The sequence below is a fragment of the Cylas formicarius genome, unplaced genomic scaffold (genome assembly GCF_029955315.1).
Source record: "Cylas formicarius isolate icCylForm1 unplaced genomic scaffold, icCylForm1.1 PGA_scaffold_3__17_contigs__length_32017465, whole genome shotgun sequence".
In the NCBI taxonomy this organism is placed as follows: domain Eukaryota; kingdom Metazoa; phylum Arthropoda; class Insecta; order Coleoptera; family Brentidae; genus Cylas; species Cylas formicarius.
Window position 1 is genome coordinate 22,939,140 of NW_026844326.1, and position 20,483 is coordinate 22,959,622.

General features: G+C 33.1%; 1 protein-coding gene across 1 annotated transcript; it reads left to right on the forward strand.

Moving 5' to 3' along the window:
• Window positions 1-7,569: 7,569 nt before the first annotated feature.
• Window positions 7,570-14,464, forward strand: LOC132699191 (putative inorganic phosphate cotransporter). Its single transcript, XM_060665767.1, has 8 exons — window positions 7,570-7,824; window positions 11,843-12,033; window positions 12,096-12,344; window positions 12,400-12,499; window positions 13,238-13,426; window positions 13,483-13,782; window positions 13,835-14,073; window positions 14,127-14,464. The coding sequence occupies exons 1-8, from the start codon at window positions 7,791-7,793 to the stop codon at window positions 14,313-14,315; spliced, it is 1,491 nt and encodes a 496-aa protein (XP_060521750.1). The 5' UTR covers window positions 7,570-7,790; the 3' UTR covers window positions 14,316-14,464.
• Window positions 14,465-20,483: the final 6,019 nt, after the last annotated feature.

Genomic DNA, 20,483 nt, shown 5'->3' on the forward strand with positions numbered 1-20,483 from the left:
AAAGAAGGTAGCAGAACGCTTAACAAATAGCTTGAACGTCGCATAACAATAGGAACGTTCAAGGGATGTTGCCCTATTGACAGTCCTGTTTATTCTACACCATGATTAAATACCTAGTGTACCACGTAAAAAACTGTGATTTATGGCCAGCCTTCTCAAAATATTTGATCTATCTACAACAATGGGATAACTTAGAATCGCCTTTATCACATTAGATATTGATACGTTGTAATGACATTTTATATAATTTATGTATTTTGTAATTATCAACTATCAGCTGGGCATCAACATCCTTCCAAGCGATAAATTCCGTTCCTTTATTATTTTATCTCCTTGAAATTTAACAAAGTCTACCTGACTTCTCGGACGTATCTATTAAACAATATTTCGATGTAAAACTTTAAGTAAATTGGTATTCCCAGATATAATGGTCTGTAGTGCTTTTTTTGTTCTCTTTTTTTTTTTGTATTTTCGGCAACAGGATGTGATATTATTTCCTTTCGTTTATAGCCACCTTGCCACCGTTTACGGCATGATTTGCAATAAAGATTCCCGAAGCCGTCAACAAAATAAAGGCAAAGGTAGATTATTCGCCTTTGGAATATTAAAAATATAGACACCAGAACCGGATTTGCAATGTTTTCCTCAAAAGTTATGGGCGGTATAGATTTAGTTAGATCACACTGTTATTTATTTATTTGTAGTTTTGGCATCTAACATATATGTCAAATGAAAATATTTTATCAATCAGGTATTTTAACAATTTTCCAATTGTCAACCATAAATAAATGCAAGAATATAATAATAATAATGTGTAAATATCTAGTCCCTACTCTAGAATACCCTATTTTGAACTGAGCAGGGATCCACAGTCACTTAAGGCCACGGCTTTAGGAGCGATCGGATCTTATCGGATGATCAGACGCTCGTGCCTAACGAAACTCGTGACTAAAGTGTCGCATGTTATATCGTAAAATTCAGATGAATTGCAATGATAGTTTCCGATAGTTTTTAGGTCCTACACAGGACCAGCACGTACATTAAGTTCGCACTAATTTGCATGCAATAGAAAGATGAGTTTGGTGAATGAAATTAATGTGACAGCGGCGTTACAAGTAGTTTATTAGCACAAAATATATAATGATACGTGATCAAAATCAAAGAGATGGGCTAATAATTGAGATATTAATAAAGTAAATAAAAACTATAAATAAAATGTCATTTAGAAAGATATAGTCAAATTTACAAACTCTAGTAGCTCCTTTTTCAGCATATCTTTCTGAAATTTAAAGTCAGAATGATAAAGCTGTGGTAGCATTATCCATAACTATACCACACCTAGCATTTGCTGCAAGCAAATCCATTGTTGCTACTCATATGAATAATTAAGTAATTATTAATATTTTACTTTTTCCGACTTTTTAGATAATAGCTATTCTTGCTCTTCCTTCAAAACTCCAACAGATAATTTCGTTCTTCTTAAAAGTGAAGATTTTCGGTTTTGAGTTTTTTCGTAAACACTATTCTGCCTATCCGTCTACCTGCCACTCTCGGGACCCTTGACAATCGTTATAGGTATAATAGAATACAGCTAAGTCTAAATTTTACAGTTCCGGGATTTTACCCCACGGGTTTGGGATCAATCGGATGTTTTCGGAGATATTTCCCACGCTTTGAATTTTGACGTTTGTCAATTCTGACAGTCATGTCAGTGAATGTATTCTTGTTGTTTTGCGAAAATGCACCCAAAAACTAACGGTCGTAGAAAAAGTATAGTATGCAACACGTTCGGTAATCTTTTTAAGCCTTTTTAAGTGAGTCAAATGCCGTTTGCCGCACTCGTTGCATAATATACTATTTTCTACGACCGTTAGGTTTTGGGTCCTTTTTGTAAAACAACACGAATACATTCAATGACATGACCCTCAGAATTGACCATTTCGAAATTTAAGCCGCAGTTTCACAGCAACTTCAACTCAACACCAATAGACGCAGAAGGAATTCAGAAGTTTTGTAAATAGTAATTTTTCCTAGATTTGTCCCCAGATTTGCAACTTGCACGCACAAAATATCAACTAATACCATTTTTAATATATTCATTAAATATATGCCAGAACTTCCAAAATTGTTTAATAAATATTCTTTGTGATTTTATATGCGTGGTGTACCAAATTTAATGTATTAGGGTTATAATTTATATTTCGCCACTACGGGTTTGAGAAAAATACATTGAATACAGAAGTTGTACGGGTCTACCATCCAAAATTGTTATCACCAAGAATATAGGGTGTCTCAAAATAAATATTCCAAAAATGTTCCTGAAGAATTTCGACAACTCAGTTACTTTTCATATATTGAAACTAACCAAAACTAAACAAATCAACGTAAAGCCAAACAACATTTACATTCAATAAAACTTGCAGTTGACAATACACGATGTAAGTCGAATATTTCCCACCCCTTGAATTTTGACGTTTGTCAAGTCTGACGGTCATGTCAGTGTTTTGTGAAAATGTACCCAAAAACTAACGGTCGTAGAAAAAGTATAGTATGCAACACGTTCGGTAATCTTTTTAAGTGAGTCCAATGCCGTTTCGAGCACTTGTTGCATAATATACTATTTCTGGTTAGTTTTCAGATTCAATCGAGGCTTTAAATTCTAGTAAGCTAACGTGGTAAGGTTAAAAGAATAACATTCTGGGAAATATTTAATTTAACATGCGCACGCGACAGGCGCGTGCTTTTAAGTCTTACGGAGACGTTTCAATATTTGGCTTCGGTATTTGCACGCCTAATTTGAAGCAGCGTAAACACATTTTTTAAAAACTAATTGACGATAAATAAGTCGAAAAACAGATAACTCCGAAGGACGAGGGAAGAATGTGGTCCCCTCCGTGTCATGTCCAGTCGGAATGCTTCTAATTCTTCACGTAATTTGTTTAAACAGCGAAGTTAAAAAACCGTTGGATGCTTAATTCGGAAGACAAAATCAAACTAAACGAGATAATTAATTGTATTGGCGGCGGGTCGGCAAAACATCGAGTCGTTTCAAATTGTGCACTTGCATTAAAAATGAAAGTTTAATAATTCATAGTAAAATTGGATTGTTGCGTAAAACGGAGGTAAAAGCGAACGAGCAATATAATAAGTGACGCAAATACATAAGCCCAACTCGAAAAAATAGCCTATTTGTTTATACACCAGACACCGCATGGTAAATTAGGTTTTTTGAAAAATCGCCGTACCCATTAATAATTATTTATTGCTGCGGTATTCGACAACCTATATATTTCAATGTGAGCATAACTTTACGTGATAATATACATAAATATATTTGTTATAACGGTACCTGTATTTTCAAAATTGACGACCCATAAATCGCAACATTTGCATTCCGATGTAATCACCCTGGAACCTTGCGGCCATATCCGAAATCATTCCAATTAGTGATTAAAGTAGGAATTGGCTCCGTATGCTAAGAGTCAGTCCAGATAAAGCGTTTAAAGCTTAGTTAATATTTCATATACATGCTATAAGTTCTGGGCTATCGCTACAGTGCTTTTCGTAGTCGTTAGTTGCCAATAGACACCTACTACATCCAATCTTGGCGTGTTGTATTAGATATGCTTACTATTATCTGATGCAGCAAAAACAATTAAAAACTAGGAAGTCAATCCAATTGAGTTATTAATATTAATTCATTATTTACTTAACTAATTTGCAACTTCGATAGAGTGGTAAATTTCCAAAGAAAACCGCTTCCTGAGAACTAAATTTCAATGATCGATTTTTTGCGACGTGAATTATTATTATACATTCTGAAGTATATCCCGTCAATCGTCATTTATTTTTTAAAATAAATTTTAAATGGGAATGTTTTTACTTGATATAGTGATCCTTTCATAGTATTTTTGCACTTTAAAGAAGAAATACGTTAGCATTTGTATAGTTTTTTCTTATTTTTACAAAAATAGTTGATGAATTTTAAGACATCTAAACAAATTAAATTAATTTAAAATTCATTGTCAAATTTACAAAATCTATATGGGTGGTATAGGAACGACGTTGCTAAAATTATAACCGATACAATCGATCATTGACCCTTGATACTGGAACGGTTAACCATATTCAAAAGTGGCAACTCAACTTTGGTAATAGACGATATCGTGTTGGATATGATAATGATTGCCACTTGTAATATATTCTTCAAAATGCTTTATCAGGTCATCTATAATAATTCAATGTATTGTGCTCATAAGTATCACCAGTATGCAAAAATTTTGGATTATTATATTATTGAATACAAAAAATTATATCTGGTGACACAAATAAGTGGGAATTGTGGGAATTGCTATTTATATGAATTGTAAATTCTTCAGAATACTTTGATATGAAATATAGAATTTAATTACAGCAACTTTTGTTAATCAATTTGTTGGTTATTCTGTTATTAAAAAGCTAATAATAATGCTTCATGGCCACCTAAATTTACATTAAAAAATATTGTCTGCCTTATACGAGGGTCGATTCGCCTATCTTGGGACATAAATAAATACAAATTTAATAGAGTTCTTTAGTTTGCAATGTTAGCATTGAAATCTTGCTTAAATACCCCTTCTCTTTTAAATGTATAACAGTCAAAACAAAAAAACAAAAAAAATAAAAATAAAAAAAAAATTCTGGCAGGTATTTACTTACTTACAAGAACTGATGTTCATTCGTACTAAACAAGAAATAAAAATATCTTCCAGTCAAAAAAAAAACTATTGTTATATAAAATCACATTTTTATTCCGGGCATACATACTACAATATGCTACCTACTGAAACTAGAGGCGTAGAGCGAAAGAAATTGAAAAACTATTTAAAATCTATTAGGACAACAAATGTTATTTATTTATAATCCATCTGAATACGAAAATTATATGAAAAATAGATTAAAAAAAAGTTTGTATTCCATGACACAATTTGGCTCCTTGTTTGTTGGTCAATTTCACGTAAAATTTTGTATTTCCTTTATATAACATTTTTCATGTTTCTAATTTTTAAATATATTTAGACATATTGCGATTTTTTCCTGACGAAATTTTCTTTTTCTAAATGTCTGTTCTATTCTACTCTACTCATGTCGTGTGATTTTGACCATTTCATCTTATTCTTTTGGAAAATATCCTTTTTAACAAAGACGTTTGGCGCCAACGCTTTTTAACGTGTACGTGGATAGTTTTCCGAGATCGTAGGACTCCCATGGTACCGGGAAAATTAAAACAAAACATTAAGACAAAGGGAGAAATTGGTGAGTAATCAGTGGTAACACATTAAATAGCAATAAATCTGAATTTGCCGCCAAAAATGGAATATTGACCAAAAACTTACATGGATTACTCATATTGATTGTCTGGCAGGTAAAATAAGCTCACCTTGGTTTTTTATTAAAAAATATAATATAATATAATAAAATATAGATATTTTGAAATTAAATTTTGGTCTAGTACAATTTACTATTTCTTATGGGGTAGTGTTTTTGAGAAGCTCAAGAGATTCTGTAAAAATATTTATTTTACAAAAAAAGCCATCATAGAATATTTTGAAAAATCTAACATTTTGACTTTTTTCTTGTTTCCATATCGATTCTTTAATAATGTTGTTGATATAAACTGTACCACTGACTTAAAATGCCTAAATAAATTATTTGAAATAAATAGCGACTGTACGGCAAACCTCGAAAAAAAATTTTTTTTAAAATATTAAAATCTTTTTTGCCATTCAGTGGAAACATTTTTTAAAGATGAAAATATAAAACAATGTTTGATTGGGTTTGATCTTTAATATATACAATTTCTTAATTTGCTTTTTAGTTTTATGTGTACTGAGCCTGCTTAAGAGTTGATTTGTTAAATTTTTGTGATCCTAAGCTTTCTATTTTATCGTTCAGATGAATTACTTCCTTACTAAGATCGATACCAATGTATGGGTGCGAAAGCTGGACAATGACGAAGCAAAACGAGAGAAAACTGAGGTGCTTTGAAAGGAAAATCCTAAGAATAATCTTTGGGCCTGTAAAACATACAGAAATGGGAAACTACAGACGAAGAAACAGCACTACAAACTTATATCAGGAAGCGGACATTGCCCAGGAGACTAAATCCCGACGACTAAGATGGCTTGGACACATAGAACGTAGTTCAGAAAATAGAATTACAAAGCTAGTCTGGAGTGACAATCCAGCTCGGAGAAGACCTCTAGGCAGACCTCGTTTAAGATGGCGAGATAATGTGATATCAGATCTCAGGATAATGGGATATACGTACCAACCCCAAATGACAGAAGACCGTCAGGAATGGAGGCGAATTGTAAACGCAGCCAAGACCCACCCAGGGTTGTAGTGCTACTGATGATGATGCTGATGATTGTCGGCATTGCGCCATATTTTACTTATCTTCAAAGTTAGAGAGATACGATTTGAGCAATGGCGTGCTAAGTTTTCAAACAAGCTTCCTCAGGCTACTGTAGTACTATTTCCAAATGTTCAACATGCGTCGGTTGTTGATGAATCGAACTTGCTGACGTTTCGCCAATCATCCTGTTGGCTTCTTCAGAAGTTAACTGCAACAGCAAATTTGATTCATCAACAACAGATACAGGAAGAACCCAGAAGATTTCTAAATAGTAATAATTACCCATTGATACCTTAATAAAAAACTAACAACGGCTCTCAGAATATTTCAGTTTCAGGTTAAAAAGATATACAGAATGGCTCGAAAAGTTATTTCACTTTTTATGTTTTTCATTAAAATCCAATACGTGTTGACAAAAAAGTTATACGATATAAATACATTATTTGTGGTTATGTCTAATTGTTAAGTCACAAATCCGTTAATCCGTCAATTTCAAAACAATTTGCGTTTTGAAAAAATGTTTATTTTTCTGATACAATGAAATTTACCCTTAAATATTTCACTCCTACCCGCCCTCAGAATCAGTTAAGATATGATAAGATACGAGTGCAGAAATTAATGTGACTTTGAATATGTTTCATCTTTCAACTTTGAAATATGACGGTAATGTCAATGTTTGACGGCAAAAAATTGAGAAAGTATTTCTCTTGCTTTAGGATAACTGAAAAGCTTTTATACTTGAAAAGAAAGAGGCTGTATTGTTAATATCGCATTTATTTTGGATAACTTATGTTATGTTATGGATATGTGTTAAAAAAAAGATGAAAAACAGTATCATTTTAACCCAAATAAATCATTTCTTTCGATCAAGTACAAGTCCTTGCCCCCAAGGATTGGCGACCATAAAAAATTTTCGCACAGGCGATTATAAACGAAAGTTCCGACCGCGGTTACGTAAACGAAAACAAATCTAATTTATTTGGAAATTACATTAAAAAGGGGGGTGTGGGGGAGGGCTAGTCCGCGAGTGCCTGGATTTTGCGGACAAACTAATCGCCAGATATAATTGTTTCGTTTCGACATTAAATAAAATAAACACGGCAGAAAATGCATTGACCTTAAGGAAAGATATAAGGCGAGTAATACTCCGGTCGATCCTCAGTACATTTCTCTTCGCCCAGTCGGTGTCGCTTAGTACGACTTTTGCGGTACTCCACACTGTTTTGCAAGCGAAGCCTTTCCTTGCACCGCTGCTGTGGGGAAAGCGCCGCGATTTTTCTCGTTTTTTGTTTCGACGACTTATTTGGGAAATATGAAGCGGGCTTGAAAAAATTACACGTCTTTGATAGTTCAGCGATCTTGCAAGTTTTCAATCGTGATATAAGCATCCATAATGGTTCAAGGATGGAAAAGCGCAGTCTCGAAAAGTAAGTACTTTTTTTTGGTAGTTTTCGCGCAAGATTATTGAGTAATTTTATGACACAGTAGCAACAAAACATTTTTTGAACTGAGGTGGCGTTTACTTGATGAAAATCCTTTTAACAACAATTAAATTAATTAATGTTCAGATTTGCACAGTTACTTATATTTATGACAGCTGTTTCAGCAACACACTGTGTTTATGAAATATAAAATATGACGATATTCGACATCTATATAGATGGTGGTAATAGATTCTTAATTACCAGTTGTAAATTTAAATTTAACATTTAAATTTAAATTTAACATTTAAATTTAACAAATTTAACAATGAAGCCGCATTTATATCCAATTGATCATTAAGTAATAGATTCGAATATCTCATTTTGTTAATCTCCATAGCTTCCAACAAATTTAGTTTTTTGCTTTTTGATTCATTATCTAAAATATCAAGATTATCGCCAAAGTTGTGAATTTTGAATTTAAATGAATGGTATAGTTAGAGTCCGAACTTTTATTTTTATACGCTCTTTTGTGTTCGTTAATGCGTTTCTTAAATGTTTTGATCCACATTTCAACTTGTAGACTGCGGATTTTTCGTGAATTAGTTTTAATGTTCTTTTGAAAAATTTCCTATGGTGTTTTCAGTTTTAAAAGCAATTTTAAGACCAAATTTAGATAGATGTTTCGAAATTTGTTTGCTAGGTTCTCCTACATATTTTAATGTTTTATAAATTTTGGCTTAGGTATTTAATATGAGATAGATAGAGTTCAGAGTTATTTCAAACTGTTTTTTAGTTATCCTCGCAAATGGAAGCACAACAAATTTTATTCAAAAATATTCACTTATAATCCCGTTCGGAACTTGGATTATCCTGAGAGTACACGAAACGAATATTGAAATATTAAAAAAAAAACGGGAAATGCAACGTAGCCCAATTAGTAAAACAATAAAAAATGTTCAGTCAGCAAACAGCAAACAATGTCAACGAAATTTTGTTAAAAAAATTAACGCAACGCATTGTCTATCTTTTACATTTAAAATAATTAATTGTAAAAAAAAGTGGCGAAATCCGACAGTTCGCCTCTAAGTTATTACAATCAAATTGATTTTTAGGATATAGACATTTTTCTTTTCATTTTTTATGCATTTTTCTTTTGATTTTTTAATTCCTAAATTTTCATTAGTTTTGGGTGCAAAAAGAAGAAAGAAATTAACTAAAAAAAAAATAAAAATAAGTGAGGGAAGTTTTAAAACGATATTGAAAATAATTCATTTCTTCGAAGCGTCATTACAAAAATTTTGATACAAATTTAATGCAGCATACAATATTCAAATCCAATACCGAATATTGTCGATAATATCAGGTGTGACGGAAAATCACTTTGCATAGAAGAAAATAATAACGTAATTTGAAAAAAGTAAAATTATTTAATTAGTAATTTGAATGTTTATTTCAATTAATTAAGAAAAAATACTCGGTATATTCGAAGATTGTAAAAAATACTTTTGCCTATAAAAATATCTTGAGCAGGATAATTTTAACCTAGGATTTATTTGAGAGTATCCAACACACGTTCATTGTTGCGATCTTAAACTTTTATTAGATCTCCTTAGAGTGTTATTTCTCTGGAACCAAATTGCAATTTCAATATCAATATAACAAGTGCACACACATAGTGTTTTGTCGGCATTTTCAAGGCAATCGTAATAAGGTGCAATAGATTTTTTAGCATCGAAATTATGCAAACGTTTTCCATCAAATTTGATCCATTAATAAATTTTAATTAGTTGGCGTGACTTAAATCGTTTCTCTTCGTATGATTTTAATCAGATATAATATGCATTTTTGCTGCAGCGAATCGGCATATATATCATGCATGTCAAATATAACGAGAGAACAAAAAACTAATTGGAGCGAAATGAAAATTATTTTACTGTCACTGACTGGTGATTAGACAACCGTATTATTTTTAAACAGTCGTTAGATTTGTTTGAATGTGCGTTGCCTTGTCGTTAATTAGACGTTTGTAAATATTTGAATTTGCATAAGCGTATCCAAAGCCAAACTAGACAACGCCACCACCCGGCACAAAAAATGTAAATGACCTATGAATTATTTGTTTAATAATAAAACAAATCCCGATGGTAGAACTGGCTAGTGATATAAGTAGAATTACAAATGTTTCTAAGACTAAATAAAGGGTGTTGGGAGATTCTGTTACAATAATTAAGTATAGATATTTCTGTAACCTGAGGTCCTATAGATAATCGTTCCTAAATAAAATTTTACAGCCGATTAATGACGATCAGCCAAGACCTTCTAGGGTAGAGTAGTTTTGCAACTAAACCTTGGAATTTTTTTTAAAAATTGAAATAGCATAGACAAAACTAAGACGTTGTTGAACAAATAAATAAATAAATAGGTTTGTCTGCAGTAACGCAAAATAAGCATTACAATAATAATGAACACAAATGACACAAATATGTGCCTATCATGGCACTACACTGAATTAGAATTATCGATGATTATATACAACCTATATTATACTCTGAAGAAAAGTCTGTCTCAAGCGTACACTACACCTAACTGATAAAAAAAACAAAGGAGAACTAACCAAAACTAATTTAAATATAATAATAAAATAAATGTAAATAATGAAAAATCATGTGTGTATGTATAATTATACCTTAGAGTTACGCAGAAAGGAACCAAGTTGTGATATAAATATTAAATAGTACCTATATATTAGAATAATAAAATTACTGTAAGGTAACTCTGCTAAAGAAAACAATGCAAATTTTACTAATCTCGAACCAAATTGGTTAAACTATTAGCAAAACTGATGGTAATTCTGGGCTTAACTGGTAAAACACTATACTTTGTCTCAAAATATATCGTCTCAACTGTTGACGCTATTTTCGAAATCAAAATTTAATTCTGTTTTATTCTCAAATTCGTCATTAAGATTAATTAAAATGGGTTCTGTTATTTTGTATGGAAATGTGATAATCTTCAATTGTTAAAATGTGCTGTTTTGCAGTTTTGGGGGAGGGATCGTCAAAACCCAAGACGAACTACTTTGAGACACACTATACAAGTATGTGTCGCTAAAGTTAGGTTATCTCTGGCGCATAAAGAAACCAACCAGGAAACCAAAATAGACGAACCATGCAATAACTTTTCGTGTTACATAAGAGATCCTTTTAAATTTTTTTATGGTTGTTAGGTATGCGATACCAATCTGAATCCGGATTTGGATATCATATTGGATTGGCAGTTGGTTTGCAGTTCGAACAGATATGTAACCATAACTTACCTATACCTACTCGACTTGTTATAGACTTCATTGTCAAGGTGATATCAGTTATTATTGACGCGTATGCATTAATTAAACTATCTGAATAACCCGTAATAGCAGAATATTTAAATCCACTATAATCGATATTGATCATTTCTGTAACATTTCCACGTCAATTTACCCGATTAGCATTCTACGGTCGGTTCTGATTATACATGCGGTGAAAGTTTATAAAAATTGAAATTCAAAAGTTTACATACATTTAAATATTTAAATAAGCGGCTGTCTTGGAAATTACAGCATTTTAAAAAACAAAAAAAAATGGGTTTTATTGTTTGGTCTCTTACCATACAATTAGTCTGTTTTAAAATCACAATTATCGTTTCAATTATCGCATAATTGTAAGGATATTATGAGAAACGGGATCTATATACCTACCGATAATATACACGGTGAGCCAAATACGCTGTTTTCTTTGGAATCACTTTTTATTTGTAAAGAAAATTTTTGACTTTCGTTTCTGGGGTTCGAATTTTATGAAAAGCTCACTTTTTGTTTGTAAAAAGGTAGAGTTGAAAAGACATTTTCGAATCAACTTTTTGTGCGGAAAACAAAATTTTGTTGTACATTTTCGACTAATTGAATTAAAATTAAAATTTTCTTACCAAAAATTCTGTCTATTTTTACCTATTAGAAAAGACCCTTGAATATTACTTTTTGCAGTTTTCCTAATACCCCAGAGGTACATTCTTGGTATCATGGGCTTCTTGGCGGTGGTAAATGCGTATACGATGCGCGTAGTACTCTCGGTAGCCATTACAGAAATGGTCCAACCGATCGAGCATCACGATAAAATCGATTCCCATTCTTGTATTTCCGATTGGGAAGGAAACATAACTACCATACATTCTGTAGTAAGTGAAGAGCTTGAATGTTCACATTCTCTTGAACGAGCTTATTTTTCGTTACCCTCCAGAGATCTACGAACCTCTACCCATGGACAAGCAGACAGCAGGGTCTTATCCTAAGTTCGTTTTACTGGGGTTACGTCATCACCCATATCCCCGGTGGTATGATCGCTGAAAGATTCGGCGGCAAGTACTCGCTGGGACTGGGTATGCTCTGTACCGCCATATTCACCTTCGTTACGCCTTTTGTTATCTACGCTACTGGAGGTAACTGGCTGTGGGTGGTTGCCGTGAGAGTTTTAGAAGGTTTGGGAGAGGTAACAGAGCACAAGTGTGTTATCAAATTCTTTAAACTACGTTGATTCGTTTTAGGGTACGACGTTTCCAGCACTGACGACGTTGTTGGCCAACTGGGTACCATTAAAAGAGAGGTCCAAAATTGGCACTCTGGTTTACGCTGGTAGTCAAATAGGTAAATTTATTTGAATTGTAGTTTAAAAGCGAGCAAGCAAAAGAAAGCAAAGTAGCAGATCTTAACCTAGGTGAATTGCAGATCACGTCGAAAGTAAAAACGTAGTACTTTAGTCATAGTCGGAAATGTTAATCTGCAGTATGCAACATATAGATATTCAAGTTGGTACTATTGCTAAGGTCGGTTAAATTCGTCAAGTCATAGTATTTTATCTGCCGATTAAACTGGTTGCCTTTTCGAAACAATTGAGCATCGCGCTTCCGATTTTTTTAAAACACTGTATATTTCTCCGATCCTTAGACATTTTTGGTAGCACCGACATTAAAACAATTATGTCACCTTTCTCTTAAGGTATAGATGCTCAAGGATGTGGCATCCAATATGGAATTACATCATTGGCCTGCATTGCCTGATTGTTGGTTGATTTTCAAAAATTATTTGCTTTGTTAAAACCGGGTTTTTTATTACCCATCTTATTAGTGTTATTATTTTACGGAAATTGTGTAGTAGTATTTTTCCTTTAATAATAACAATTTAATTAAGACTTTGTTTTCTCGGTTATTAGACACTCGCTTCGCATGTGTCAAATCAAACTCGTGGCTAAAGTGACATTTATCAAACTTTCGATTATAATATATTTAATTATTTTTAAATTGATAAAAAAACATAAATTAGGTACAAATATGTACGTACGGTATGCATTAACGTGTTATCATGAAAAAAAAATAATTTTCACAGGCACGGTAGTGGGAAATTCGATTAGCGGTGCCTTAATAGCCGCCACCGACGACTGGGCCATAGTTTTCTACTTTTTCGGTGCGATGGGTATAGTTTGGTTCATCCTGTGGATGATGTTGTGTTACTCAGATCCGCAGTCCCATCCCTTCATCACGGAGAAAGAGAAAATCTATCTGGGCAAGCATATAGGTTCGTACTCGATTCAAAATATTTCCGCATCTGCTTACGAACCTCCTTGGTTCTAGACAATATATCGAGTGAAGAAAAAATTGTTCCGTGGAGGGCCATTTTGACATCGGGGCCCATATGGGCGTTGGTGGTTGCGCAAATAGGCCACGACTGGGGTTTCTTCACCATGGTAACCGACCTGCCCAAGTACATGAAAGACGTGCTGCACTTTAACGTGAAACAAAACGGCCTGTGGTCTTCCGTGCCTTATATTCTAATGTGGCTGGTTTCAATGAGTTCCGGCTGGCTTTGCGATTGGTTGATACACAAAAACCATTTGGGAATTTCCTGCGCCAGAAAAGTGTTCACTACTTTAGGTAAGACTACTAAGAGTTTTCTCCAGTTCGGTGTAACCTTTTGTATTTTCAGCTTCGATGGGTCCCGCTGTTTTTATATTAGCGGCGTCGTACTCCGGATGCGATAGAATGCTAGCGGTGGGCATGTTCACCATCGCCATGGGCTTCATGGGCACTTTCTATTGCGGCATGAAAGTAAACGCGTTAGATTTAAGCCCTAATTACGCAGGGACTATTATGGCTATCGTCAACGGCATCGGAGGCTTGACCGGTATCATAGTTCCCTATTTGGTTGGCGCATTAACCGAAAACGTAAGACAATGTTGCTTAGTGATCGATAACCTGTACGAGGAGTGTATTTCTAGCACACTTTGGCGGAATGGCGGCTGGTGTTTTGGATAGCTTTCGGAGTGTTTCTGGTGACGAATTTGGCGTTTGTATGTTTCGGCAGTGGAAAGGTCCAACATTGGAATGCCGCCGAAACGGATATAAACGAGAAATCGTTGGAATTTACCCACGTAACGACGCCCTCTCGGGATTCGATTAAAAAATAAATCGATCAGGTTGCATGTGATTTAATTGTTATTTATTGTTGTAGCATGTAAATTCGCTTTGCGTAAGTTGTAAAAAGTATTGCGTTTTGTATTATATAGTATTATCCATGTTTGTAATTTTTTTAAATAAAAAAACAGGTTTTGTTTAACGGGATTCTCTTTATTTATTACTTGTTCATTTCTTACCTTTTGCTTGCACCTCTATCGAGCAACGAATGGGCAGAATTTATTAGACTTAAGTATTCATACTAAATATTATACCGGGTGGCCCATTTAAAACGTAACGGAACACACGTCAAGTTGGTCTGTCAGGGAGACGCAATCAGCATAGCATAAGCTTTGTCCCACTAATATTTCTGCAAATGCGAATGATAGTTAAGTGCCATATCATTAAAAATCTCCACGGATTTCTGCTTAGTTTATATCAACAATATGTTTTATGAAATAGTTAAATATCGATTTAAGCTTGCTTTAAAGCAAGCCGTATTAGGTGCCTAGCTAATATATTTCTTTTTTCTCCAAAAATGTGACAGAAGGACGTATTGGGTAAAGCTTAATTTAATTTAATTGATTATGGTAATCATAATACATTAATTGTATGTATTAGGTACACATATTTAAATAGTAATGTCATAGAACTTATGCACCAAAAATTGCAAATTTACTAACAGAAACATTTGCTTGGCAAGTGCATATTGAGAAATCTAGAATTTTCTGAATGGAACAAGGGCACCTACTGTGTAGCTACTTGCGCCTGGTTATATTTTTCTTGGTTTAACTACCCAGATATGTTTGGCTATAATGGTATTAATGGTGAAGAATTTTGAAAATATTAAAGCAATATCGGATCAAGGGATACAACTGAAAATTGTTTTCAAAATTGTAAGATTAAGCTAGAGAACGGAAGACGGAAAGACTTATTATTTTTTACCCATTGCTAATTCCGAAGTTAATTTTTGTTCCTAAAGCCAGAAATCCAGTCAACGAAGCAATAGTTGAAGTAGCTCATAAAGGTAAATATATAAAATATTCATGCATTTCATGATATTTATTAAAATGGTTCTTGTTAATATTGAAATAATGGCCATAATTTAATTTTTAACGAAAACATTAATTCTCTATCAAATTTGTTGGTAAAAATATGTTAAAAGTTCTTTTTGAGTATCGTGAAGTAAAAAAAAATACTGGACACGTGAAACAATTAACTAATAGAATACGATTCAACAGCTGAAGTTTTCCTGGAATCATAGATTTGAAATTAAATAAGATCCGCCACTATAACCATTACTTATGTTATGTGCTAATTGGTTTTATTTATTTCCCAATTATAAAAAAAATCCTCGGAATGTACGAATTTTTACGCGGTTAATATCGGAATGACCTTCAGTTACGTACGCGATCATTCCTTATGTGGATCTCATTTAGCGCCTTCCTCTTATTAATATTAATTTTATGCGTTTGAGATAAAGTAAAATTTTGCAATGCTTGAGACTTAAAAAAAAATATATAATAAACGACATGTCCCTAATTCCGACATGATCGTCAAGCAATAAGTTCTAAAAACGTTAGTGAAATAATTGGATCAATGAAAATATACAATATGTTTCAATTAAAACTTAGGAAAACTTTTTAACATGGTGTGCACAAACGAATGTCCAAACCAGTTGACTAGTGAATGTTTTCAAAAACTTGATAGTATTTTATATTTTCATATTCATAATTATTTATTATATATTTTATTATTACTTGTTTTTTGTATTGGTATCTTTCTGAATAACTGTCAAAATCACTACCAAAATTATTAAAATAATTATCAAAACTTATAAACTCATAAAATTGTTAGTATTTTAGATTTTGATATCTTATAAATAGTTACTTATTTTATTATTGATATTTTTTGTATTGGCATCTCTCTGAATAATAATAAAAATGATCAAAACTTATAAACCACATACTCAATTTCTAATTTGTATTTTTTTTGCCTTTCACGCCTACTAGGCGGAGAAAGATTTCGTCTCGATTCTCTATGAAAATATTGTAATCTCTTAAGGTTAAAGTGCTTCATGAAGGTGTAAATAACATTTTTGTAATTTCTCAAACCTATAGGTTCAAAACCAAAGGCAATGCCGGGTTCTATTTCTACACGTTAACGTTTAAATCGTTTTCATAGTATATGTTTAACGCATTATCTGTTTTCTCAAAACCGCAAAAAGTAATTACTTTCGACAATGTAAAAGTCAACTTAAAAATACATCAACGATTTTTTCCACACTAGTGAGAAAAATTGATTAAAATTCAACTTAAAATAATGCAATTTGCATACTGCCGTATCCGTGCTGGTTTACAAGATCCGAACAATTTGTATGTTTCTGTGTATAGAAAGTAAGACCGTTTCTCTATTTATGTAAAGCAGAAATAATTACTTAAAAAACCAGTTTTTGAGGTTTTATGGAAAGGTACAGCATGTTACGGACCTCTCGGTTAGGACTTTAAAAATAGTGATATCATTTTTTAATTGTTTCAGTTTTGTTTCGGCATTCGAAATCTATGCAAAAAAACAAAATTAACCTGTCAAAAAATGGGATTTTATACACTCGTTAATAATTATTGTTTCACGGTAAATTTTAAATCAATATGAGTTCTTAATAATTCTCGGTTCCGTCTGTTTGTCCTCACTCTGTAAGATGTCTTTAAGCAAAAATATAACACCTATTTGTACAAATACCAATATAAAATCTTGTTATCTTTATAAGCCTTTTGTTGGTATGCTTACATTTTTTTCGATAAGTTACGGTATCTATATCCCATTAAATCCGGTACAGCGGTGATTTTTTACGATATACGTGTCCTTCAGTGACAGTCGAGGAAGTTACCATTCATCTCATAATATAAAAGTTTAATTTCTAAAACAAATTCACACAATTAAATGGCGTGTTGTTGTCGGATATTGGCACTAGTTTTGTTATTAATATTTTGACTCAATAACTTCATTGACGGTTGGAAACTTTGCACAGACACACGGGAGCTTGACTAACACCAGGTCTTGACATCCAGAACCACAAATATTACGTAAACATTTTATTATAAATAAGTGCGACGTTGTCTAATTTCTATTTGTCCCCTAATGTGGCAAAATTGTACACAATTTGCGACTCTAGAAGTGATTCTTTCAGAATTCGCTATCTAGAGTGTTCCTGGAACTTGCACGCGGGTGAGGAATAATAGGAAGCATGAACACTATCATTTTCAAAAATATTTGATCAAATATTAAGAACGATGAACCAAATTTTTTCTTTCCTTTTTCCATTTTTGCCTATCGCCTTTGACGGTGGATACGTTACAGTCCTACGCTAAATTCCTTTATTAGAAGAAAAGGGGGAAAACTAACCAGAGATAAGCAAAACTCATTTGGTGTAGTACAAACTAATTTAGTCTGAAATCGGGTTTGGCAGGATAACACCGTAATGTACAGAACCTCTAAAATGAAAAGGCGAATGAACATTAATATTATAATATGCAACAAGTGTGGTAAACGAGTGAGATAAAAAGTTTACTAAACGTGTTGCATACTATACTTTTTCAAAGACCGTTAGTGTTTGGGTACATTTTTGCAAGACAACATGGATCACTGACATCACATCTGAATTGATAAATGTCAAAATGCAAGCCGTGCGGTAAAATCTCCGAAAACTTCCGATTGCTCCCAAACCCGTGCGGTAATATCCCGGAAATGTCCGAAGGTTCTCGAATCCGTGATACAAGAAAGTCACGTGGTAAAGTGGCGATTTTCGCATGGTAGATACGTGTATAATTAGGTATTTTACAGAAGGGAGTAGAAAATAGTATATTATGCAACAAGTACGGCAATAGTATATTATGCAACAAGTGCGATAAACGGCATTTGACTCACGAATTTATTTGACACGAGCGGAGCGAGTGTTTAATAAACGAGTGACTTAAAAAGTTTACCGAACGTGTTGCATACTATACTTTTTCTACTCCCGTCTGTAAAATACCTAATTACGCACCGATCTAGCGTGCGGAAAGCGTCACTTTACCACGTCAGTTTCGTTTCCCACGAATCCGAGCCAATTCGGACATTTCCGGGATTTTACCGCACGGGTTTCGGAGCAGTCGGATGTTTTCGGAGATTTTCCCACGCTTTGAATTTTGACGTTTGTCAATTCTGACAGTCATGTCAGTGAATGTATTCGTGTGTTGCGAAAATGTACGCAAAACTAACGGTCGTAGAAAATGTATAGTATGCAACAGGGTCGGTAAACTTTTGAACTCAGTCGTCTATTAAACACTGGCTCCGCTTGTGTCAAATAAACTCGTGAGTCAAATTCCGTTTACCGCACTTGTTGCATAATATACTATTTTCTATGACCGTTAGTTTTTATGTACATTTTCGCCAAACAACACGAATACATTGACTGACATGGCCGTCAGAATTGACAAACGTCAAATTCAAGGCGTGGCGTGCTCCCAAACCCGTGCGGTAAAATCCCGGAAATGTCCGAAGTGGTTCGGTGATAAAGTGACGCTTCCAGCACGCTAGATCGGTGCGTCATTAGGTATTTTACAGGCGGCAGTAGAAAAACAAATTAACCTTATTTTCATGTATGTAACATATGCATAAATGCAAAAGCAACAATAAATTAATTGAGATTTTTGAAAAATATAGGCATTAATGCAAAATTGCGTCCTTCAATTTCTTTAAGTACGGGAGATTTAAGTTAATCTGTATCCAGTCAATGTGTCTTCACGAAAAACTGTCCCGAATCAGCAATTAAAAATTTAAACCCAGTTTATTCAGAATTTTAATGCTCAAAATATTAATAATACAAAAAAAGTAAGTTTATGAAATTCGAGAATTTCAGTACACGTGATTCGGATTCCCAGTCTTAGTAATTTATTGGCCACAAACCAGAAAATTCCCCGAAGCCTTCAGGGTGCGTGCTGGTGTGACTTTGAATACGTTGCTAGGTAACACCTACCGGTATTGTATTGAAGAAGCACCGTTACATACAGTGTGTCCCACTGAGAACATGGTCGATCTGTTTTGAGAGATAAAGAATAATAAGCAGCAAACATTTAAAAATGTGACATTAAATTCATGTTCCTGGGAGAAATCCTTCTAAAATATTTTTAAGATGGTGACACATTTATATTTTTAATTTTGGGATTTTTCGGAAAGTTATTGACTTTTTCATGTATTATTCATAGTCGAAATTACTAAATTTGTTAAATTGACCATTTTCTATATGACAAGTTAATACAAAAAATTTTTGACAAACAAATGTAAATATCTTAGAAACGGTAAAATTTATATAAGTCGAGATTTTCTCTGGGACCGGAATGCTGAAAATTATTCTCGAGCTTGTAAAATGTCTCCTAGTTAAAATGAGAACTATTTGAAAGCTGAGATCAATTCGAATGATTTTTGTTAAAAGCTGTTGGGACTATCTTTGCAAGCAGAGTGGTGGGAGTGTTCGAATATTTTCTTAAATAAATGAAATACTGCCAAAAAGGCAACATACTTTAATAAACTTAAAACGTTTTCTGACGTAATCACAAAAAAATAATTTTCCAGAATAAAAATGTCGTTAGATAGTCAAATAAGGGAACAACAACCCAATGGAAACCTCATCTGAACATTTTTATCCTAACCTAAAATATCAATAAAACAATTTTATGCTTAAAAAAGTTGCATTTTGGGAAAAATATCACACTTTATGTGTTGGTATTAATTGCTGATGATCCTAAATTACCAAGCAAAACCCTAATGAATAATTAAAGGTGCCATGTGATATTATTTATACGTTTTGACATGCTCAGCCGTTGTCAAATTTTCAGTATTATCATTTATTCTTTCATTTAAAACTACTAACTCGGTCATTAATTAATTATTGGCGACTAACGAGTTTTATTAACTACTGACGTATTTAAGTAGTAAATGATTAATAAAACATCTATTTTGATAAAACTAGTTATAAGACTGCCATAAAAACAAATTTGGGTTTTATCCGACACAAGGTACCCCGTCATGTGATGTTTGTCGAAGTCTCTTGATTGCCTACTTTAAGGTTGTTAAATGTTCATTGCATTTATTTAAACTTATTTATTATTTTCATTACTTAAGTTAAATAAGTAATTAACGAAATT

Excerpts from the sequence above, each read along its gene's own strand:
- LOC132699191 (XM_060665767.1), top strand. The coding sequence starts at position 7,791 with ATGGTTCAAGGATGGAAAAGCGCAGTCTCGAAAA. Across the intron at positions 12,345-12,399 it reads TTTTAGAAGGTTTGGGAGAG|GGTACGACGTTTCCAGCACT; the intron begins GTAACAGAGCAC and ends GATTCGTTTTAG. Across the intron at positions 12,500-13,237 it reads TTACGCTGGTAGTCAAATAG|GCACGGTAGTGGGAAATTCG; the intron begins GTAAATTTATTT and ends TAATTTTCACAG.